Genomic DNA, 25,381 nt, shown 5'->3' on the forward strand with positions numbered 1-25,381 from the left:
AGTGTACATATAGTCATGTGGGGCCAATGAAATAACGTTCGTCGAATGCTAGCAAATTGCGTGCAGCCATATGCAGTCGATACAATTGGCGGAATACGGTACATATGAATTTACATTCGCTGCGTTATTCATAGGTCGGCATAACACGTAGTCGAGGGCAATCAGGAAAAAACGTTCCGACATATTGTAGACTCAGGTTCTGAATTTCTTTTCAATGACATCAACATATAGTAAAAAGTGCTATATGAGACCTTTGGACTTAAGTGACCAAAAACATTTTGAAAGCAACAAGAATTGAGAGAGAAAGTTCAGGAAGGGGGTCTTAGTGAAAATGTCTATTTCAACGACGAACCACTACTGGTAGACTCTGTTAGTCCGTTTTTCTTTTCGTTGGCGCTTTTGAGCACCGGCGGTGGAGCTATAAGTCCAGCTCGGAATCATCCTTACGCGTTGCAGGGTGCGATCAGTCCTCTGCTGTTAGATCACAGTCCTGTTTCCTAACTCATTTTCTTAGGGGTGCCTCATGCTGGGCACCTGCGTGTCTTTCTTTTTCCGTGGCAAAATCCCAGTCCATAGTCAAAGTTTATATGAAAGAGTTTGTTGAATAATCGAGGGAAGAGAGGGCGGAGTGGGGCCAGATCTTTGAACATACCAAGGGACCAAGGGAGCAAAAGACGACGAGCAGGCGAGCCCAACAGTCGGACTCAAAAGGGGACGGGGGACTTCAGGCACGAGTGGGTCAGCGAGTCGAGGGCTTCAAGGCAGCCCTTCATTCCTCCATCTGCTGAGTTTGAACGTTATGCCTCGTCCCGCGTCTCATTGCTCTGCGGCTCCACCTTTGGTTGTGGTCACACGTGTTCCACGATCTGTGGCCAGGCTGTGCGTCACGTCCAGCTCCTCTCCTCCGGTAATTGGATCTTTGAATGGGTAGAAAACAAGTTTTAGAAAAACTGGCAGGAGAAGACATTTATACATCTCAATTCCGTCCCCAATCCTATGTAGGTGGGGAATAAGTTCATCGGTCACAGTCAGAAGTTGTCATTTATGGAGTCTGTAGGAGTGCATTGCTACGGAATTCATAACTCTGTTCGGTGCTCATTCGTGACGTACGTGGAGAGAAATTGGACCTTTATACACAGTGTATTATATCAATCTCAAAATCGAGTCCTTATGTAGAGACTCGCCCTTCCCTTTAACCCAAGTATCGACACTCTTACATTTCCCTTCGGGGTCGGCTAACCCTTGTAAGTGGGGCGTTATCGTCATGAAGAAGGGGAAGCGGGTGGACGTAAAACATGCTCTTTTTGGGGAGTGAACGTTAATCAAAGTCATCAATTTCGCTTTCGAGGGTAGATGACATGAAGCTGGGGTTAATCGGGGGAAAGGGGACGATTTGGACAGGGAGCCGGGGTCGATCGGGAGAAGTGGGGTATTCTGGACATCCACATTTAAGTGCAGGGGGGTGGGACAATCGGGGCATTGGGGATCGTATTCCTACCGAGCTTGAGAAACAGAAGGCCATTGACGTTATAGTTCCCTTAGAAAAAACCAGATTAGGGGACATCCGTCGTCATACCTGTCCTTTCCTTTATTACCAACTCGGGTTTTATCGTTTTGCAGAAAGGAGAGGTAGTAATATGGCAAGTCACAATTGTTTTGGTTTTGGTCAATTTTGTTTAACACCTTTGCGTTCGAGGAAAATCCAATAATGTTTTTGTGCCGGAGAGGCACAACGTCATTATACACTAAAAGAGGAAACGGGGCTTTTGGAAAGAGAAAAAGAGAGAGAGAGAGAGAGAGAGAGAGAGAGAGAGACCGCGCCCTAAATGGTCCATTCGGTACACGTATGACATGGGGAGAGGAAGAGAGAGGGTGAGAGAGAGAGAGACGGGTATAATAATGGACCGTTCAGTGCGCGCACAACACAGAACAACAGGGGTTAAGTAACACGGAAACACAGGCAGAGGGATGACGTAGGATTCATGCATCACGTACACACAAACTCAGACGGGGAGACAATACATGTATTATATACAAAAATCCAAGACAAAACATAAAACAGATATTGGCCAAAATTATCCCTTTCTGCATGCTGCGCGTTTTTAGCATCCTAAGCTCTTTTTACCTTTTTCTTCTCTTTTAACCGTCGGTTGCCCTTACTGGTGGCTTTGATTGTACACACTTACGCCATGGGCAATTGGTCATGAACTAACCTGGTCGGGCTAATGCTCACGGTGGTTTATTCGAGTCATTTTTAGCAAATGCGTTTCCAGGCTGAGACAACGGTTGGTGTCAGTTGGAGAACAATGGGGCAGCTTGAAGTTACATGTCTAGGAGGGTGCGAAGAAGGATGCAGTAGATTTTAAATGTACCTCACCTCAAAATATTCCTTAACCTTCCCCATTCAATTAATTGTGGGGTGCTTATTCATTAGCGCACGTCATTTTTTAGTTGTACTATTCGGGGTGCCAAGCGAAGTTATATTTTGTGGTTTTCCCTTCAGGCTGCCCTCCCAGGCGCTAAGTTCAGGGAGAGAAAATAGTCATGGTTTGCTAGTTGCGGTTAGGTACCATAATCAAACCCTTTTTCCCTTCTCTTCGTCCGTTAGATCACCGTTTTCATACACTGGTCGATATTCCGATGCGACCTGCAGAGAGAGGGAAAAAGAAGGGGCAGGGGCTATATTGATAGACACATTTAGCGTGCATAAACCCAGAAAGGCTTTTACTTACTGCATACTCGGCCTATCTCCACGGGATGCAGTCCCTGCCAACTGGGCGTTCAAGCCCGGGTGGACCGTTAGTGTGACTCTTTTTATACAGATAGCACATAAAGTATAGGCTAAACACCAGGATCTTTAGTGGTTGCTTTTTGGCTGTACAAAAAGGAAAAACGCACACAACGAAAACTTGGACCCTTCATTTTTGCAATATTTCTCCGTACTATATTTTTTTAAATCCTTTAAACAGTGGTCATTTATTCGAAATTTACCAATTCACACGTGACAACTATGTTTGCTTTTTCCAAAAATCTTTAATAAGAATGTCGGTGCATAAATATGGGCCTACAACCCCGTGGGCCGGCCACGGAGCAGGCTGGAACTGTAGATGCGGGGATACTTTATTAGTAAAACTTTAGTGGAGTCAGTGGTCGTTTATTTCATAATAAAAGTGCGAAAAGCGCAATAAATCATGTCGAGACTTCAGTGTGAGCGAGTGTCATAAGTGTTGGGCTTCCAACTTTCAATAATCATGATGTGCGAAACTTAAACAACAATTCATTGTCCGAATGTTCAATCAATACCCATCTGATGTCAATTTACCGTCTGAACACATAATCAGTACCCATCCAATATCAATTCATTGTCCGAACCTATAACCAGTTCCCATCCCATATCAATTCATTTCCCGAACTGACAGTACACATCCTGAATCCATTAATTGTCCGAACACGTAATCAGTACACATCCTATATCAATTCATGTGGTTAAGAAAACCTCCATACATATCTCATGACACCAGGGCTGAACAATCGGGGTACAACAAGGAGTTGAAAGTTTCATTTGCATCGGCGCCATTTTGGGTGCAGTCAGGCAGAACCAGGCATAGTCTAAATGTCTACTAACTCGTGGTTGGCCCGGAGCTTCTTTTGGCAGTCCAAAAGTTCCGTTAAAGGGTAAAAGAAGGGATCGGTGGTCTGAACCATCAATCAAAAGGGGAGGGAGGCAACAATGTTCCTACCGGGTCATACTGTGCTTTCACCGGAACTGATCCGAACTGTGGTCTGCAGGATTCTAGTCATTCAAACTGAGGCTGGCGACAGCATGGAAGTGTCGACGTCCTGCGGCTACATTTCCATTGTTTCGTGGGCAATCATGGCAGTCATTCCCCATCGGGGGTATCTGCGGGGGTCGGGGACTCCTGCGGCTCCTCTAGAATCTTCAAGGTTGCGGAGAACTATGGTGGTGGAGTCAACAAGTGACCGGGCCATTCCTTCATGCTGGGCCCGCTCTTGCCAGGTCGATCGCCATTTTGAAAGTTCGGCAGCTACCAGCGATCGCGGGGTCAAATGAGCGGACGGGCTCCACCCTGCCGGGCGAGGCGTTGCAGCATCGCCACAGTGGAAGAACCCTTTTCCGGGCGCCTGGAGCGCTGAGGGTGCAGCTGGGAAGCCTCCACCTGGGGAGGCGGGAGAGGCTTGTACGCACCGCCTCTCCCTCCCAGTGCACCCCACGGCGTCTCGCTTGACATTTGTTATGGCCGGACCAGGCGATGAGGGGGGGGGGGGGGTCGGAGGCATGTGCAAGACACCCCCCCCCCCCCCAGTGTTGTTGCGGCCATTACGGAAGAGAAGAGAAATGTCCCGTCCGTCTTTGGGCCGGGCCTCTGGTTAATGGCGGCCAGACGCTCCTTGCCATGACTGGGAGAGAGAGAGGGACAACCTGCAACTCTCCAGTGTTACCGCCACCGCGGCCGGATCCCGTCGGCCTCGGCCTCTGGTTGATGGTGGCCGGACAGGGAGAGGGAGGGGAGGGTCGAGGACACGGACATTCCCTCCCCTGCAACTCTCCAGGGAGGTCGTAGCAATCCCCCTGGCCGGGTCCCCTTGGCCTCGGCCTCTCCTCCGGCTACACCCTACGTGATGATCTCCTGTCGACGGTTGGCAGCAGGACCCGCCCTATATGTGTTGTTTCCGGCTGGGCGTAGCCGCAACCCTGTTGCACTTTGGAAGTTTCCAGAATGGGGCGGATGTCTGCTGACTTGTATCTTTCCCAGTTTTGCCGTTATTTGGGCGTGGCAGGCGGTGGGACAGACATGTTTGGGGCAGTGAGGGGCAGTGAAGCCTCGTTGCCTTGTGACCGTTGCAATGTCACGCTTGGTTTCTCTTACTGTTTTCAGGTTTCTTATTACGGACTTTTTCTAACGTTTCTTGTTTCTAGGACAGTCATAGGTTTTATCATTAAGTATTGTTATCGTTTCCTTTGTTCGTTATTTAATAAAAAGTTCATCAGTGGCCTACTGATTTTCGTTTTCCTATTCCTTTCTTTCCAGGTTGTTTCATGCTAAAGTTTCTGTTAACAGGGTATAGTGATCACTTCGTTATTATTTTATATATGTCCTTTTCACTAGGGGTGCTCTCTGGTCGGGCCAGATGACCTACCTCTAGGAAATGGTCCGGGTGAGACTGGCGTATCAATCAGTGGGGAGTAGATAGGCATGACAGATTACAACAGGGGACAAAGGTCCGCATTACCTACCCTTCACTATTTGCAAAGACTAGACAGAGCATGGCGACTCTGTGCTTGTTTGCAAATAGAGAACACCTCCAAAAAGAACCAATTCCAAACAGTCAATGTTCGGACAATCAATCAATCAATGAGGAATGAAATAGGTACGACGTGTTAAAGGTTTGCGTTACCTACCCTTCACTATCGGCAAAGGGAGAGAGAATATTCCTATTCTTCCCCGTTTGCAGGCAGAGAAGATCCTTAAGAGAACCAACTTCGAACAATTCAATGCTCGATTCAATCAATCAATCAATGGGGAGAAAAATAGGTATGACTGATTACAATGGGGACAAAAGTCTGCATTACCTATCCTTCACTATCTGCAAAGACTAAACAGAGTATGGCGACTCTGTGCTTGTTTGCAAATAGAGAATCTCTCAGAAGCAATCAATAAGTAATACTAGTATTTTCAAACAATCAATCAATCAATTTCGCAATTTGTCGTGTGTCACGACCTTGACCGGACCATGTGGACAGTTCTTCGCCTTCCTTTTTTCCAGCGCCCGATCGTTCTCTTTTCTCCATGTTTTTACCGCAGCAGTCCTGTGGGATTCCAGTCAGGACAATAGGTCACTTGAGAGAGGTCCGTTCGGAATCGGTGAAGTTCATTCAATCGGCAGCCGGACGAGGGCCCTCTCAAGGCAGGTATACTCCAATCATTTAGATGTTCACCCCATCGTCTGGACCTCTCTTACCGGACCTTATGTCGCTGATGGACCCCGCGTTGGGACGCCAATTGTAGAAAAGTCAGCCCATATCGCACCCGATGCCCAGGCTGCTGGTGCAGGGCGACTCTTCGTTTCCATCTTGAATAATTACAAAATAAAGAGACGGGCGCTGGAGGCAGGAAAACAAGAACAGAGTTTATTACTCCAGAGGAGAGCATGTCATTTGGGACGCTCGCATAGTGTCTTCGGGAGGTGCTCTAACAAGTTTCTCTGAGGCTTCGTCTTTTATACACAGGTTTATGACACACACACATCCTCCATTACAATCAGGACATTGTAAAGTACAAAGATATTCCAACACGTGGCTACAGTAAGGGCCCTTATCCTCCATACAATAGGAGGGGGCTGTCATGCAGCTGAGTGTGCTGTTGATTCCGATGGAATGTGTGCTCCTGATCGAATCTCAGGGGGTGGGGTGGTCATGATCAATAGTGGCTCCTTTCAAGAGAGGCGAGTGCATACAGTAGTGGGCAATAAACTGCATCCTCGGGCTAAGGGATGACCAGCGGTCCGTGCAAACAATTAGGTTCAGAGGAAGAGGTCATCAAAGGAGGGGTATTCATGGAGGGACAGGAGGTGTTGGTCAGGCGCGGGGTGCGATTCTCAGAGACAGAGTCATACGGGAGGGGAGGGCTCGTGACTTGTGCATGTGATAGCGGGGGCGGTCAGGGTGCATGGGGGAAGCTTGCAGGGTCAGGGAAGGGGCGCTGGTGATCGATCGCAAACTGGGAGACCATGATACCTAAAATGGCTGTGTGTACGTGTGTGCATGGGTCTATGCTAGCGGGATAACACAGTCAGTGTTTTAGCGATATTCGTTCTGCTTACAACAAGGGGTACAGTGAACACAAATGAACGCCGCTTATGTATATATATAATGCCAATTTCAACAGGAGGGGTAAGCTCCTTCCATCCATCTGTAAAGCTTTCTGCTGCTTTATGAAGATCAGCACTTCCCAGACCTTTTACAACCATGACCCAGTTTTTAGAGCGACAAACTTTTGTGACACAATTCGCCTTAATTTACATGAGGCTGGCCATTTTCTTTCATTGCGACTAAACCATCATGTGGTAGTGCACTGTCATTCAAAGAGAACCCATTTTCTATTGAAATGGCCATCCAATTTGCACAAACATACATTTTTACTGAGAAGACTATATTGCATACACATATAAATGTGTGGAAATCAGGGTTCAGTGACTATTTATCATTTAAACATCACCAAGTAAAGTGTCTTGTTAAAAGCTTGGTTTCCATTACAATTCAGAAATACAAAATAAAATGTGCTTCCTAACTGCTGAATGTGTACAGTTAATTTACAGGTATTTACATTTTGTTGTGTTTCAAAAAATGACATCCTACAGGTTGTCACATAATTCACTTCTCTTTCTCTGACTGCAAAGTGAGAGGGGTTTGTAAACACCAATCCCCATGTTACAATAATAAGCAGGAATCTGTCAAAAGACAGAGCCTAACATTTGACCTGTGTCTGTGAAGCGCCACAAATGTGGTAAGATGAACTCAGAATTTAAAGACATCTGTCTTTATTGCTTGGATTTTCATGACTTACCAAGCGGCCAACAGTTGAGAAACACTGATCTAGATCTGCCTCTGTCCAGTCTGTCCAGCCCCTGTACTCTGTTTCTTCTCACCGGATTCCTTGAGTGTGTGCCACAATCGGGCAGTAGGGCTCACCACATACTGCATAAGGTTCAGATTTTCCATATCTTGTAAAATATCTGTAGCGACTTTATCACCTTTTCTGTCTATAGAGATGATAAATCATACAATACACTTAATTTACTATTCATCGGATGCAATTCAGTTAGCAATTGTAACAGCAATTCCATAAAGGATGTTTAAGCTGATGTGTGGGTGGTAGAGTTGTAAAATCGTGTATTTGTCTGCCAGCCACCATTGAAGAATCAGAAAGTCATCTATCTCCAGTTTGGAAAAGATGTATTATGGAGATTTGATATCATACTTTATAGAATCACAAGTCCCCCACCAGGTTCATCTTTCCTGTTTCTATATAAAATTGCGTACGATTGCTGAATTGCCACCTCTAAATCTGCCCCTGAACTGTCAGGTAGCAAAGTGTCTGTGAAAAGACCAGGTCCCAAGCTTTTTCAGTACATAGATTACAGACTCCCATATGTGTTTCACATTAAACAGTGAATGAATTAAAATTGCTGCAAATTGATTAGCTGCTCTCAAAGCCTGGCCCCCTCGTTTATCTTCCTTATATCTTTCAAATGTCTTTTGCATCTTTCCAAACATCATTTTCAGTTCTTACATATTCACCACTCTTGCTTGTACATTTAAGCTCATCGGCAGGTTGCACATTTTTTGGGATGTTGACATACCTTAAATTAAGTAGCGTTTCACGATTTTAATAAAGCCTACAGTATTCCCCGCCACTCCCCTTGGTCTAGGTGCAGAATGGTTTGCCTTTGGCATGCCTTCTGAATGTTGCCGGTGCTCCCACTGTGCGCATTTGCGATCTGTTAAGATGAACAAATGACCCAGACACTAGAGCATATTCCTTCCTATTGAAGATGGCACCAGACCTTTAATCGCATTCCCTCCAATCTCCTTTTAAAAAGGGGTAGGTATAACTAGCGGAATCGTACGCAGGCCCCCTCTAGTTTATTTACTACCACTTAGTCCACAACAAAACAAATTGCCTCCACCAATATCGATGAGCGGTGCAGGAAAAACGTCAAACCGTAGTAAAAATTTTTTTTTTAAAAAGCCAAAAGATTGTAAAGATTAAAAACCAATTGCACTGATTCACCATAAGCCACAATCCTGGTAACTTTATCATCAACAATACTTGAGCAGCTGCTCAGCATGTTAAAATGTATGCTTCACTGCTCCTGAACACGTGTCCTAGGCACTAGAACGAGTTACCTCTTTCTCAAGATAATGCCCTCCCTTTCATCACACCTCTAATATGCTTCTCCCTCCAAGCTTCCTTCAAGCCAAACTAACAGAATTGCTCCCGGAACCTACTATGTTATTTACTCGCACTAAGTCCACTAGTTTAAAACAAATTTGCCACTTCCAAAAGTTATCAGCATTTCAGAAGAAAAGTCAAACCACTGTAAAAATCAAGTTTAAAAAGAAAAAAATGATTTCATCATCATTAAAAAGAAAATTCAGTGAAATAATTAACTCTTGAGTGAGACTTAAAAATCTTTTTTCTTAGTTAGAATCAGGGCAAATTTCAACGACTCTAATGTAGAGTAAAGCACAGTGAAGATAGATTTTTTTTGGGGGGTGAACAGGAATAAATGCCTCACACTACTGGGGTAAAATGTGTACTAATGGATTTTTCATTGTTAACATTTTCCAATCTATGAGTAGCTCTAGAATAATATGCCACTGGTCTAGGCATTTTGTTGTCAAAAATATTGCTTGCTTCTATGCAGCCCAAGAAATTATTTTCTGATTTGTAGTTTGAGGTCCCTTTTATTGTACAAAAAGTGTGGATCTGATGTAGTTTGTTAGCTTTCATGTGCATCCAAGTGCTTCGGGGGTAAAGGGGGGTTTCAACATTTGTAACTGGGATACTTAGAGTTATAAAAGCCTAGCACTTGGTTATTCATTCATATGGTAAATAAACAGATTCTTTAAAGAGTTTACAGTTAGGGCAGATAAGGGAGCTGAAGGACCAAGAATATGTAGGGGTTTACCTACAGATGCAAAATGTGCTTGGGAGGGCAATGAGCATTAAACCTAGCTCGGGTCTCCTCGATCGATAATCTGTCAAAAGGAAACCTATTTGCCAGAACAAAAGGGCAAGTGTTAGGTTTGTAGCCTGCACACTAAATTGAGGTCACTAAGGGTTAGATGTAGGTAATTTTAATTTACTGATTCGAAAATACCGAATTTTACAGATTCGGTATTTTCGAATCGCTAAATGCAATGTAGGTAATCAATCGGTAAAAAATACCGAATCGTTAAGATTCGGTATTTACCGATTCGGTATTTGCCATTCATTCCTATGGGCCGAATGTCAATTACCGAATCGGTAAATACCGATTTCGGTAAAATTGGGAAAAAGTCAAGGGTGGCTGGGTGTCACTTTGAGACCCTGCTGTACCCCTGATTAGTGCTTGTGTGCACATGTGGCACACATACATGCCCTAAGGGCATGTTTGTCTGTCACATGGCATGGGTGTAAATGCACATATTTGCATTTACATAGGAATTCGTTATTTACCACCAACTAATAGTTAAATAACGAATCCTTAAAGCCCAGAAGCACTGTTTACAGTGCTTCCTACATCTCATTTACCGATTCGGTAAATACCAAATCGGTAAATGATGATTCGGTAAATACCAAATCGGTAAATACCGATTCGTTATTTACCGATTCGGTAAAAAAGCCTCTTACATAGGAAAAGTCTATTACCGGTCGATAATGGCCGAATTCGGCCGTTACCGACCGGTAATAGCCTACCTACATCTGGCCCTAAATCAGTTGTTTCAACAAAATATTAATGCACATTAAATGTTCAGTTTTTAGTACGTTGTTATCTTGTGCATCATAAAAGTGTCTGTGGTGTGTCCTCTCAAGCATACATGAGAGATTATACCATGTAGGGTCCTAAAAGTGCAAGAGTCCTGCACCTTTTTGTGGCTGCTGAATAGAGTTAATCAGGCCTCTCAACTGTTTTCTCTCTTCTGTATTTCTGTGCAGACGGTAATGAACAAGATACACTGCGTCAGTGTGCCATACTCTGTGATGAAGGCCTGCCCGCTGTCCTGGGTGCAGCGTGTTTATGCTCATAAAGGTATGGTACCCACCTTTCTTATTTTGTTGGAACATGTGTGGTAATACCCTCTCAATGGATTGGGTGTTCTTGTGCTAAGTTTCCTTTCAGTGCCATGTTGCCCATCCTATGTTTAATAAGAATGAATAAGGATATTTCAGTGTGATAACACAGTTAGCAGTGCCCAAGAAACAACTCAGTTGTTAGTGCATATTAAACAGTGCCTTCTGTCTTTTCTTTGGTTTGCAGCCAGGGTTGCAGTAGTCAAGTGTCGAGATCTTCACTGGGCAATGATCGCTCACCGGGACCAGAGAGATGTCAGCCTGTCCTCCCTTCGAATGCTGATTGTGACTGATGGTGCAAATCCCTGTGAGTGACCCCTATTTTGAGATTAGTGTGACCATTGGCACACTGATCTGAAAAGAATGTCCTGAGTGCTGCTTGCTTTGTGCTAAACGAATAACCATCAGCCTAGCAGAAAAGCGCAAAAACGCCCCAAAGCATCCCTCATTGGTTAAAAAGGAATATCCTTAGCTAAAGTTGGTTGCCATCAGGATCCTTTCCCTGATTTCAAAGGCAACTTTTACTAGTGCTGGATGCTGTATGTAGTCTTGTGCTAATAAATAACCTCTTGGTGATATACTGTGTTTTTGTTCAGTCTGGGTTTGTTACTAAGTCAATCCGTTCATAAATTACCACCTTGACTGAGTTTAACCACATAACTTTGTCATAACTATTTGAGAAAGAGAACACAGTTATGTCCACTTTGCTGAAAAATTAAGATGTCCATGATATGTGGATAGAGTAGATGGCTTCCAGATAAGGTGTAAAACGAGGAAAACAGAAAAGATGGAGGTAGGAAGAATTTAGGACTAAATTAAGAGAATGTTCCGCTGAGCAAACATTTGGGCTTATAATGTACTTCGAAATTAGATTTATTGAATTTTTTTCGGTAAAATCGTAACCTAACATACGTGCAAAATAATACTGGTATAGCCACCTGTGGCAGAGCACTTCTATGTGTGTACCTTTAATTGAAATTAGGTTCTGGTAGAAGCAATTTATTCTCCTAAAATCACAGAGGCTGTAAAGAGCTAAACCAGTATTAAAATCTAGATTTCCTGGTTCTATTTTTATTGCCAGACCAGCACAACATAAATTCTCCCCAGTGAACTACATGTCAATAAGCTCCTGCGAGCCGATTTAGGTGATGCAGTTTATGTGGCACGTAGGTAAGAACAGTGATAACTGGGGAAAGGGCTGTGCCAGATGGGATATGAGCTAATGCTGTTAACACCCATATAATACTAATGTTAATTAGTACCTGCAAAGTACCATCTGCCAATAGTGTGGCATACCAGCAATTTCTAACAGGCTCTACATCCTTTAAAAAGGGGATGAAAACAAGACAAGTTTGTCTCACTGGCAACTCCCTTCAGTTTGACACTTGGCATTCAACTGTTGGGAAAAGGCAAGTTGATCAAAGCAGCAATTGACAAGTATATGACGGATAACAGTTTTGTTAAAGCACATAAAGTGACAGTTACTGCTTGTAGTATTAATATTAGACTATACAAAAATTGTTAAGCAAATAACATCGCTGTCTAAATATATGACATGGTATAAAACAGCCAAATAAAAGACCCCCTTTTCACCTTTCCTTCTAAAATGCTGCAGGGTGAAATTGTGATATTTGTCCAATATATCTGCTGCAGACCTCTATAAAGAGATTTGTTCTTGTTTATAGGGTCTGTGTCCTCCTGCGATGCCTTTCTGAGCTTGTTCCAGACTCATGGTCTGAAGCCTGAAGTGATCTGTCCTTGTGCCACCTCTTCAGAAGCCATGACGGTTGCAATTCGCAGGTACTACATGAAAGCTTCTTCCACACCCACTTAATAGCTGTGTCTTCGCTGAGGGCAGTAATTGTTAGAATAATTTTTGTTTCACAAAGTTCCACTTAAGTTCTACTTTTTTCCTTGATATGACCAACACAGCCACCTACTGTTCATTTCACAGACGTTCTTTCATTTAACATGCCACTGGTGAAACAAGTGTAAAGCATATTAATACATAACCCTACTGCACCCTCGTGCTGCCTGGCACAATTCTTTTAGGTATTCATTTTTCGTTTCATCGCTTTACATTAAAAGCATTTAAACACTTTTTATGAATTCTCTTGAAGCGTCTGTGTCTTTTAAATGAGATTTTAAAACTTTCAAAGGTATTTCATTAGTTTATTTGAAGATTCATGCACAATTCTTTAGATCATATCACACAATTATTGTTCCACCGTAAGCATGTACGCCATCCCAATGCATTTTGTGCTTTTGTGCTTCCTCAGAGGAAATGCCTAAGACGTTTAAGAATCAGAGTATAATATATTCATAATTATTTCCTAATTTTTATAACAACCATTCCACTTATTTCTAGATATAACCACAATTTTGGCATTGGACTACCTTGTATGTTAGATTGACCAATCTATAGGATTAACAGTTTGCTTTTTAGCAATAGATCACCTTGTGGGCTAGATTCACCATTCAATGTGCTTCTATTTATGATCACTTCGTCCACAGTGGATCCTCGGCTACATGCCATATAATTTTTTTAAACGTGTCTGTACAATGAACATATTCCCTAATTTTCATCCCAGTGGTTCCACTTGTCCGTGCATAGATGATTTTATATATTGGTTCATAGTTGAAGTTGTCTCAAGCTCACATAATCGTTACTAGACAATTCTTACCTCATAAGAGACAGACCTCGCACAAGCAGACATCTCAATCTCAAAACAATCATGGCAAACTAGAAAAACAATTGTGCATCATATTAATGTACCTTCTCACTTTTTAGAATTCCCTAGTAGTTTTATACAACCTTGGTCCAGACGTACTGAGCATCTGAACAGTGGAAAACCCTCCAATTCATTATTTGTGACTGTTTAAATGCTTTTTCTTATGTACAGATCTCATTTTAAGAGTTCGAAAAGAGACTATGAATGGATTCTCTAATGTATCATTTGGACCACTTTCCTTTTGTAAATCTTAAAAAGAAAAAAAAGAAAGGTTTGTTGAATAGTAGAATAGTAGGCGGTGGTCCAAGAGACCACTACCTACTCTTTAAAAAAAATAATATTAAACTTTAGTTTTTAGATGCATTCCTGATTCCTTTAAGGAAAACTGCCTTCATTAAAAAAATATATATAGTTTGCGGTATTAAAGCATAGTCACAAACAGGATGGCCTGCTATCCCCAGCTCACTCCAATTGTAGTGGTTCCTACTGTGCAACGTACCTCATTAATATTCATGATGTAGGTCAAATTCCAATCAACTATGATTCGAAAGTTTAATAACCAACCTATTTGTACATGGGTTCATTCTTAAAATTCTTTACTGGTTGGAAATTGCCCCCAGTATTTTGCAACCAATTAATAGTCCAAACCCCTTATTCTTATCCTGCTATAACTTCAAACTACCTTGCCAGCATCTCTTTCTCCCTTCTGTTTTACATACACACCCCTATCACCATGCGTGCATCACCACATTGCCCATTATATCACTAACTCAATCTTTACAGACTTGGTAAATCAGTGCGTCTTCAATCTTGACAGACAACCTTAATTCACTCCGTGTCTTATTGAATCTTACATACCGATAACTCTCAACACAGGATTAAAAGGCTATTTAAATTGCCATGTACTATCGGCAGTATGAATGCTGCCTCCATTCCATGCATGTTTTGGAAAGTTATTAGTACAGTGTGTGACAGTTGGTTTATGAATTGTGATTATCATAGTCTGATGCACGTCCCATTAGATATGTTGTTGGGTTTCAGATAAGAAGTAATTAATAAACTCTTATACTTAATGTATGCCTCCTTCAGGTACCAACGCAAGCATCTACAGATACGCTATATCTTGAAGATCTTCATGATGAACAGTACTTGTATAAAATTACATTTGTTAGGCAGGATTGGACATGATTCAACCAACTAGATAAACATTAAAACATTCCAGTTGGTTACTATACAGAACAATGTCCCATATACTTATGCAAGTAGATTGCATTAAATGTTATTCATGGAGACTCCTAGATCTCATGGTGTACATCAATTTCCAATACCGAATACCTTTATTATCCTAATAGTTAAAACATCTCAGTAATACTAAGTTAATTAGTGCCATTATTCGAACACCTAACTCATATGTTATGTGAATTCATGGCAAACGTCCTCAATAAGTCTGGAATCTTTTTCTGTACTGGACTTTTTCTCTTTGACTCTTTTTTTTTTTTTTTAAGTAATCATTCAATAGATACCCCTCCCTACCCTAAACCAAGATTGTGCAAGCCTTCTTCCCCTGTGAGGAACCTGGGGTACACCCTTGGGGTATACTCAGCATAATGAAACCCAAAGCTCCCCTTCGGGCCCCCCCCCCGAAAACCAGTTGTCCAACGGGTTTTCCCCTCTAGAGGAGATGCCAGCCTGTCTGCCTACACAAAGGAACAGGCAGGCAAATGTGTGTTTGCCATTTGCTTCACTGAATGGGAGCAGCCCCAATGAAGCTGAGCCATCTGTGACCACTTGGTAATCAACATGTTGTGTCGGGTGAGACGTGCCCCAGGGAGTCAGGAGAGATACCGGAGGTATGGATAACAACACGGTGACTTTATAAAATCAATAAAATCACCTTTCTATTAAAAGTTACCTTAAATGAGATCTCAACAACGCGTCTGGTTTATTGTAACAATTAATTTGATACCTTGATGTAATATATTTGGTGGTTCAAATGAAAGTTAGGAAGTGGTATCTAATGAAACTCCAGGTAAGCCAATGGGACCACCGGCTTTGCTACAGTAAAAACAGCAATTTTGTATTTTCTCTTGCCCTTCTTTTTAAGACTAAGCACAGCCTGATGGGCCACGAAGGCCTTCCCTAAGGGTGGCTTACTCATATTAACAAGCATGTGCAATGCAATAGGTCTCGCATTATTTAAGTTTGAGCTATTAGCATTGTAAATGGCAATTGTTTTTTGCTTTGTGCTATAGTTTTTTTTTTACATAAAAAGCTACATATAAAATATTTTTTATTAAAGTTATTTATGCAGTATCTAAATTTTGTTTGCATAAAAGAGTACAATAATATCTTAGTAAAAAAGTCAAATATTTTAATGGTAATTCACCAAATGTTCATTTATGTGTTGGTTTTGAAAATAGCTAAATTAATAGCTTTGTCATTTACAATGCCAATAGTTATAACTTTCGCAAATGTGACACCTATAGCATTTGTAATGCAACATTTGTATTTACGTGACTTAGATGTATTGATATTACAAATAACAATGGCTTTTAATTTTTTTTAATACTTAATAAAAGTGATTGTAATTTATAATGGCAATAGCTTAAACTTTTGTAAATAACTTTTGTGAAGATTATGTTCAGTGTATTTTATTGTAACGAAATCCAAGAACAGAAGTGAAATATTAACATCTTTTTGTGACATTTGTAATAAAGCTTGAAACATTGAGAGAACATATTTGTGCTGTGGTGGTGCTGAGTGATGCTGTGGTGGTGCTGAATGGGGCTGTGGTGATGCTGAGTGATGCTGTGGTGGTGCTGAGTGGTGCTATGGTGGTGCTATGGTGGTGCTATGGTGGTGCTGTGGTGGTGCTGTGGTGGTGCTGTGGTGGTGCTGTGGTGGTGCTGTGGTGGTGCTGAGTGATGCTAAGTGATGCTGAGTGATGCTGTGGTGGTGCTGAGTGGTGCTGTGGTGGTTCTGAGTGATGCTGTGGTGGTTCTGAGTGATAATGTGGTGGTGCTGAGTGACTGTACTCACTGTCACTCTGCACTCACTGTCACTCTGCACTCACTGTCACTCTGCACTCACTGTCACTCTGCACTCACTGTCACTCTGCACTCACTGTCACTCTGCACTCACTGTCACTCTGCACTCACTCTGCACTCACTGTCACTCTGCACTCACTCTGCACTCACTGTCACTCTGCACTCACTGTCACTCTGCACTCACTGTCACTCTGCACTCACTGTCACTCTGCACTCACTGTCACTCTGCACTCACTGTCACTCTGCACTCACTGTCACTCTGCACTCACTGTCACTCTGCACTCACTGTCACTCTGCACTCACTGTCACTCTGCACTCACTGTCACTCCGCACGCACTCTGCACTCACTGTCACTCTGCACTCACTGTCACTCTGCACTCACTGCACTCACTGTCACTCTGCACTCACTGTCACTCTGCACTCACTGTCACTCTGCACTCACTGTCACTCTGCACTCACTGTCACTCTGCACTCACTGTCACTTCGCACTCACTGTCACTCTGCACGCACTCTGCACTCACTGTCACTCTGTACGCACTCTGCACTTACTGTCACTCTGCACTTACTGTCACTCTGCACTTACTGTCACTCTGCACGCACTGTCACTCTGCACGCACTCTGCACTCACTGTCACTCTGCACTCACTGTCACTCTGCACTCACTGTCACTCTGCACTCACTGTCACTCTGCACTCACTGTCACTCTGCACTCACTGTCACTCTGCACTCACTGTCACTCTGCACTCACTGTCACTCTGCACTCACTGTCACTGCACTCACTGTCACTCTGCACTCACTCTGCACTCACCCTGCACTCACTGTCACTCTGCACTCACTCTGCACTCACCCTGCACTCACTGTCACTCTGCACTCACTGTCACTCTGCACTCACTGTTACTCTGCACGCACTCTGCACTCACTGTTTCTGCACGCACTCTGCACTCACTGTTTCTGCACGCACTCTGCACTCACTGTCACTCTGCACTCACTGTCACTCTGCACTCACTGTCACTCTGCACTCACTTGTATCTGTCTGTCTTTGCTTTATTTTTTTTATATCTGTACATGTCTGAATTAGCTCATATGTGTGTGAGTGCTTGTGCGGTCATATATGTAACAGTAATGAATGTAACTGCATGAACGTGTGGGTTTGTGCTTGTGTGTGTGCGCGTATTGGGGTAACTGTGCATGGTGTGGATTGCATGTTAGCATGTAACCAACTGATTTTGGCCTCAGAAGTTCACATGCCCACAATTACAGATTTCACTCACTGGATCAGGCTGAAATCCTGAGCCAACTGAAACGCCCACCAGTAAGCTGTAACACAAAGACAAAAGACCCACGGGCATTTGAAGTTCTACATGTTTTCAGGAGTCAGCAGCCAATTTAAAACACATTTATGCAAATACGCAAAGAAAACTTCCAATCCTGCATCTGAACTTCAGTAGCACGAACAGGAAGGAGAAGCCAGACAGGACCTGCAGTGTTTAACCCCTTAATTGCTGCCGTCGGCCAACGGTCGTCACGGCCACTACCTCCCCAGTGCTGCGCACGACCGTTGGACGTCCATTCAGCACTAGTTCCAATGGACAGCGCAGCACTGGGGAGGTCTATTTACAACGCTTTAAAGGGGTTAAGAAAGAAAAGTCTGAAAGTAACGGGGGGAGTGGGTGGGGTGCAAATGAATGCTGAAATAAACAATAGAGGAAAATCAGGAAATGTACTTGCTGCTCCAGAATTGAATGCAGTCATCTGTAAATGAAAAGCAATATTAAACACTATTGCATACTGGATCATCGGCAATGCATTGTGATTGGCTAGAATGTCAATTTATACGTATCTGAGGCTTTCGACACACAACAAATCAAGTGTAACACCTGCCTCGATTTTGAGGAAAGTTACTGTGTATGAAAAACTGACACTTGCAAAAAAGCTAATCCTGAAATGATACCACTGACTGACTGCACTGGACTCTACGGAAGAACTGACAGTGGTAACATAACGTTTTATAAAACTTAAGAATTCATACATATTTGTGTGCATTCATCAGAAGTTATTTCATATAGGTCCCGACTGCCACAGCTTGTGCGCAGTAAAAATTCAACAGTCTAGAAAACAAAACCCATAAAAGGTAAAACTGCATTATATTGTATTTGTTTTTTGTAAAGGTGTATATAATATATATATATATTTATTTTTTTTAAAGAGCCTTGTATGCTATAATGTATATGGGACAAACCATGTTGGGTTTTTATCAGGTGGAAGGGTTTATTTTCCATGGGGCAGGGATGGCAAGCACTTTGGTCGAGTACATTAGATCCTGTATACCTGACCCTTATGATCCAGGCTAGACTATAAATCAGTACACTCACCATCTCTAGAGGCAATAACAATGTTGTGTGTAGACTGCAACTTAACGAATAATAAACATACAAAATATGTAAACCTTAGTACAACAGCAGCTGTCATTTAAAATCAGTGCTCATTCACACTTGTGGTAATCAGCTCAGAAATGAAGAGTTGCAATTTATCATGGCATTAAATTAATGCCAAATGCCGTACTGTACCATGAATACAGATTACTACTGGCTATCCGCGGTGCCAAACAAGGGAACCACTTTTTTTTACTGCAGACATGCAGCAGTGCCTCAACCCACTGAGCAATTTCACGGGTGGGTTGTGTCTGATGATCTGTGGTTACGGCAGGGTTAATATTACACGGCACAGCAGCTCGGAATGTATCAACCTGGGGAGGATGAAAGCTTCCTCTGGCGAGGCAAACCTTGTGCGGCAGGCACACGAACCCACCGAACTATCCTGCTGGCAGTGTCAGTAAATGGCTGCCACGTGCGCTACGCACTTGTGACTTGGACAGACTTTCTGCTTTTACACAAGTCTGGCGGCCTGGGGGCTGCGTTCCGGAGAGTGGGGGCAGAAGAGGAGTGTGGGGGCGGGGGCGCGAACACAGGCACCCCCCACAGGATTAACGCACCCCGCCTGAATGTAGCAGCTCACACAGATGGCATTCATTATCCGTCTATCAACCCACTCACGAGACCGAGAACTTGTGCTCCGTGAATTTCTTGGACCCGGGATCGAGAAGGATCGACAATGCCATTCGCTGCTGTTAGTCTGCTATCCCACATGACCGCCCTTTACCACCAGGTTCTTAAATGGAAGTTAGACCGATTGCCTTCTCTGCAGCGTTTCGCAAAGGGAATAGATCAGTCAGCAAGCGAGTTGTAACAAGCTGCATGTGAATACAACAAGCACTGCCATGGTGATAAACATCAAAAAGCACCAAATACTCACAATCGAGGAACTTACATTTCAGGATGGCACAGTGTTTAATTTCCTGCTTACAAGAACAAGTAAATGAGATATCTGATGTTCTCACATTCAATAATGTGACATTATTACAGGGGGTTAGGCACACCGTAACAGACTGCTATTGCAACACATAAACCCACTGAAAACCCTCACCCACCCTCCGTATCCCCGCCGAAAAACCTACATCCAGGCACTAAAGTGAGCGTGGGTGTCCTCAACTTGGGAGGGGGGAGGCTATGCGCGCTTAATGTGCGAGTGTAGAGGTGGCATGTGAGTGCAAGGGGCGCCAGTACGTGGTAAGTGTGGGGTGTAATTAAATATAATGAAATGAGAACAAACTCCAAGTTGTCGTCCTCCTGCTGGGCTCTCACCTTCCTATACCACGCAAACACCAAACTGCCCATCCCCCTGCTCAAGCCGCCGGCCTCTCCTTGGAACAAGCATGGCGCGTGCTGCAGTCCGCCGCCGGCCTGCGACCAGGAAGTCAGGCAGGCCGGGCGGGACAACCGGAAACAGGAAGTAGGAGGGCGGGAGCCTACCCCGCCTCCCACGGAAGAGCCGCGATTGTTTTGAGCACCGGAGCAGGCAGGAGCCTAACCTGCGCCCCGGTGCCGAAGAAGGAAGGAAGAGTCCTGCTGCCGGTGAGAGCCGAGGAAGCCGGTGAGTGGGGCTTCGCCTTGTTGGGGGGGGCATGTGTGTGCACGCGTGCGGCGGCGGGCTGTGTATGTGTGTGAGCGTGCGTGCGTGTGTGTGTATGTGTCTTGGAGTCTGTGTGTATGCGTGTGTGTGTGTGACTGTGGGGGGTTGCCTGTCTGGGTGCCTGCGTGTAAGTGTAAATGCGTGTGCATGCATGCGCGTTAGCCTGACTTGCTGGGAGTATGGGAGGGAAGTGCACGGCGCAGGACGGAACGTGCGCGTTCGCGCAGCCAAATCCGCCTGCTAAAGCTCGTGACAGTTTTTTGTCCCTCATTCCCCGGCATCGGGCAGCTTTAAGTCTCCGTCCCTGGACGCATCCTTCGGATGCGAATTCCAGGGCGAGACCTAAAAAGGAAGGTTTTAATCTGGCCAAGGGGTTTGTTTGCGATGTTGAGTTGGCAGCTTTAAAGGTGCTTGACAAGGCTGCAGTGACAGATCTAGAGTCGCATTTTCACATTGTCACAGCAGTGGTGGCACAGTTAACTGCTGCAGTCTAATAGTGCCATTTAAATTACTAGCCCTGGGTGCCTCTTGTACCATATACCAGAGACTTAAAAGTATGCTAAGGAGTCAATCAGGTGTTAGCCGATTGTTCACGTACTTTGAGGGTCAGAGCACAAGCACTGGGACCTGGACAGCAGGGCCCAGTGCACTACAGAGTTGAAAAACCAGCAGCTTCAGTCCAAACAACTTGGGGTGACGGATAAAAAGAAACCCTTCCATACACTGTGACAATCCAGGTTTTTCAGCACTTGTCCTAGCAAATTCTATTAAATGTTCTAGTTTTCAGAGAGGGCAAACTGAACACAGAGGAAGGAAGGTTTTCATTTGTTGCAGTGCGGAATTAGTTAGCAGCCACTTGCAAAAAGCAGTTTAGTTGACACAGAAAATATTGTTTTCTTTAAGTTGCATTTAATTCCCCTTAGTGCCACATTCTCTGTGTTTGTGAGGGCTGTTAATTAAGTCATTCCGTGCCCCATAGTCGATGCAAAATTGTAGTGAACTTCAATGTTTGTAGAATGTCTTTGTTTTTGGGTTTCAAAGTGTGGTCACCCTAGCTAGAGGGAATTCTGTCCTACACTTTTCCAGATGTTTGAGCTGAGCCCCGTGACTGTTGAAAGTAGGCTAAACGTTTTACACCTGATTACATGAAAAACAGTACAAATGAGCTACTAAAATTACTTGAAACAAGTCTGTTAAATTCAACATGTTGCAGGAGATTTTGTTGGTGGCAGTGTTTTCTATTGTGACCTCTTCCAACCATGTTTCAGACCAATGTTTCCATGTGGAAAGAATTATTATTACAATTAAAGACCTGTAGTCTGTGGACGCTGAACATTAAGCTATTACCCAAAAAGGTGTGCATCCTCAGAAAAAGGATGGGCATCTGTTGAGAGCAACTGTGTGTTTGTTTTATCGATAAAGAGGGAAAAGGGGAACTGGCTTGCATGAAGCAGCAGTTTTTGTAAGTTAGGTATTTATTCATTTTGCAGGCCTGGAGTTCCAGGTGCATCACTGCCCGGCAGAGCCATTCTGTCTATGAACGGTCTCAGTTTTGGAGTGATCCGTGTCAACACCGAAGACAAGAACTCTGCTCTGACTGTACAAGATGTGGGACATGTGATGCCAGGCGGTAAGAGAAGAATATTTTTGTTGTGACATCTTTATACTATGATCGTTAAGGTAGTGCCACTGTTTTTTCGGTGTGAGACAATCAACCATGCATAGAGATTTGCTCATCTTTGTAAGGAGTAACCAATCATTTTGCCAAGATTAATGAAAGGTGCTGAATATGACGGGTGTATGTTTTGTATACCAGTTTGGTAATCATGGGCCGAATCCCAACTGTTTTCAAATAATAGAGATAATGTTGCTTCCTTTTTTGATATTTTACATTATCCTCTAATGAAGAAGAAGAATGGGAAGCATGATGTTGGATATATATAATGCATTTAGAAAATTGGGCCGTATATTCTGATAATGAAGCACAGCAGATAACGATAAACACTGGAACTTTACAGCTAGCCTTCTGCTTCCACCCATCCTGCTGTGTTAATATGTGCAGGCCAGTGGGAGCAGCTGCCTTGTGCCAAATGGATGGTGCTCGGCTTTCCCTGCTGCCATGTATTAAGAGGCCGCTTCTGGGTGCAAAGAAAGTAAGTCTCATTATAGAAACATTTATATTTCAAAATGAAAATGTTTTTTATTATTCTCCTAAAATAAATTCTCATGGGGAGCAAGGATTACTTTTATACAAAAAATATTCTTTTGACTGTTAACTCAAACTTTGGGGGAAAATTCTTCTAATTGAAAATAACTGTGGCCATTACTCCTTCTATGTGAGTAGGATACATCAACTTATTTCCCATCATCTTAGGCTGAACTCAGTAAAACCCAAACTCTTGAAATACTGTATGAATTAGAGGATGGAGGAAGTTGCTGGAAATAAGTTGAAGTTGGGAAATAAAACAAATGCTTCATAATAACCTGACCTTCCCATTTGACGTATGACGGTCTATATTCAACCCCAACCTATGTGCCACAATTGCTGCATAGGATCTGTGATTTAAGCCTAAATGTGTGGGGGTGTTGGGGTCTCCTCGAGTAGGTTCTTGCGAAGCACTGGCTGCTGCACGACTGTTAATTCCTTTTTTCATCCCTATTGATTAATGCCAGCTTGCCAATTCTGACCAGTCTGAGTTAGCTGCACATTTTCTTTAAGAATGCCATACATAAACTATACATTCAGTTCAGTATATGGCTGCTCATTACCAGCCTCTCTTACCCTGACAGGACATTTAAGAAAAAGAAATTGCCAAACTGTTGTCATTGAGTGCTGCACCATGTTTTGTCAGGATGTCACGAGGAATGAACTTTAGGTTTTGGCATGCCCAGCCATCAATGGAAACGTTGTGAACATTTCTTGACACACCTTTAGCAAATCCAACACTGCTAGAGCAGATGTGACTTTTTCTAGAGGTCACCCTAACTCTTTAAGCGGTAATTACCACCCTAACTCTTTAGGCACATCCATGCTTGCTGCAGATATATTTGTTTATTGTATTGTTCTTTTGTTTTTTTTCACTTCTCTCTACCTCTTTCTTGACCCATCAGTTCTACGGAGCCTTGTATAAGAAGTGTGCTTTGTAAATAATAAATTAATCCATAATGACCTGGAACAAATTATTGGATAGTTTTCAACTGTCCTCAAAACATTGGCTACTATGTGAAATGAAATTATGTTTGGGTGTTAATTTAAATATAATAATTTTACAATATTTTCTTTTTTAAACCTTAGCATCTCATTTTTTTCTGTAATATCTGAATGTATTGTATTCTTTTTGTCCAGGAGTGATGTGCATTGTGAAGCCTGAAGGTGCACCCCAGCTCTGCAAAACAGACGAGATTGGAGAAATCTGTGTTAGTTCCAAAACTGGAGGCATGATGTATTATGGTCTAGCTGGTGTGTCAAAAAGCACTTTTGAGGTAAATATTGTTTGATAGATAATTTGTCCAGTGTTTTTCGACAAGGAATGATTGTCTCTGCTCACATTCAGGTGGCTAGTGTTACTTAAGTAGAAGTGAGGGAGGTTTTACGCTGAAGCGAAGTCAAGCTTTGTATATAAAAAAGAATCCCTCAATAAAGGTTGTTTTTTGCAAATACTCTAATTGGAAGTTTTCTCCACTGTGTGTGTATTTGTTTGTAGATTAAGCCAGCCAGAAAATATAGGTTCCTAGCATGTCGTCCTGCTGTGTAAGTGAACTGCAAGAGTGTTTGGTCCAATTGCCCTGCACTGCCTTCTTTAGGGACAACATGGTACTGAGTTTTAGGATGGCCTTCCTACTAAAAGTTGTGACTCCCTTCCACGTTGGCCAACCAATTGCTTTGCCAGCTTTTTAGCATTGCCTCAGCACTCAAAGGAGGAGAGGCGTCATCAAGATGGAACACTTACAAGACCTAGGGCTTTTGAGAACTATAAGGTTAGAGATGTTCTTAGTGCCTCTGGTGTTGTAAGTGTTTCAGCGTTGAAACCTATATCTACATTATAGTTCTCACAGGGTACAGATGTTGTATTTGACTTCCCTGTAGTGGTGGAGCATTGTTGTCCCCTTGTTTGGGCTGATGGTGGATTCTTGCATCTTCACAACATTTTCGGCTGTGGGTATGACAAACCCCTTGGACAGGAATACACAACCAGAAAGTTGCTTTTTTTTTAACTAGGTTTTGACCACCAGTGTTTACATGACAAACCTGACTGTGGCAAATATTCTTCTATTGATATGTGTTACGTTGGACATGTCCAGACAGAAAAGTACTTTAAAATTTCAGAGACTATAGAAGGTTAGGGCATTAGGCAAATATTTGATCCCATGGCTTCTGGTTCTCTAAGTTCTGTGAGTTTTAGGCCTCATGGCATCCTGTGACTCTTTGGCCTTGGATGCTGATAAGGTGGTTAGAAAGGTACTTTTGATGAAAGTGGTATTAACATCTGGCGCACTTTTTGAAATGTATGTTTCTGGTATTTCAGTAGTGTAACCCTGGCCAAAGTGATGAGCAGAGTGCTGTAAAGGGATCAAAGAAGAGCAAAAAGTCAATGAGTAGTAGGACAGGTAGCTGGGTTGAGGACAGTTAATGCATTGTGATGTAGTGTTCTGAAAAGATGTGTCTTCAATTTATTGATCGATTGGGGGTATTGAACTAAGAATCATGGTAGTGG

The 25,381-nt window shown here is 43.1% G+C and overlaps 1 protein-coding gene across 1 annotated transcript in view; it reads left to right on the forward strand.

Annotated features, from left to right (window-relative positions):
- DIP2B (DIP2 acetate--CoA ligase B (putative)) overlaps positions 1 to 25,381 on the forward strand; it is an 805,292-nt gene that overhangs the window by 474,291 nt on the left and 305,620 nt on the right. Inside the window, exons 15-19 of the mRNA XM_078688921.1 lie at positions 10,725 to 10,818; positions 11,047 to 11,166; positions 12,545 to 12,659; positions 22,157 to 22,296; positions 24,013 to 24,149. Coding sequence (XP_078545047.1) covers positions 10,725 to 10,818; positions 11,047 to 11,166; positions 12,545 to 12,659; positions 22,157 to 22,296; positions 24,013 to 24,149 — 606 coding nt within the window. The remainder of the gene's footprint in view (positions 1 to 10,724; positions 10,819 to 11,046; positions 11,167 to 12,544; positions 12,660 to 22,156; positions 22,297 to 24,012; positions 24,150 to 25,381) is intronic.

Source organism: Lissotriton helveticus, chromosome 1_1 (genome assembly GCF_964261635.1).
Source record: "Lissotriton helveticus chromosome 1_1, aLisHel1.1, whole genome shotgun sequence".
NCBI lineage: Eukaryota > Metazoa > Chordata > Amphibia > Caudata > Salamandridae > Lissotriton > Lissotriton helveticus.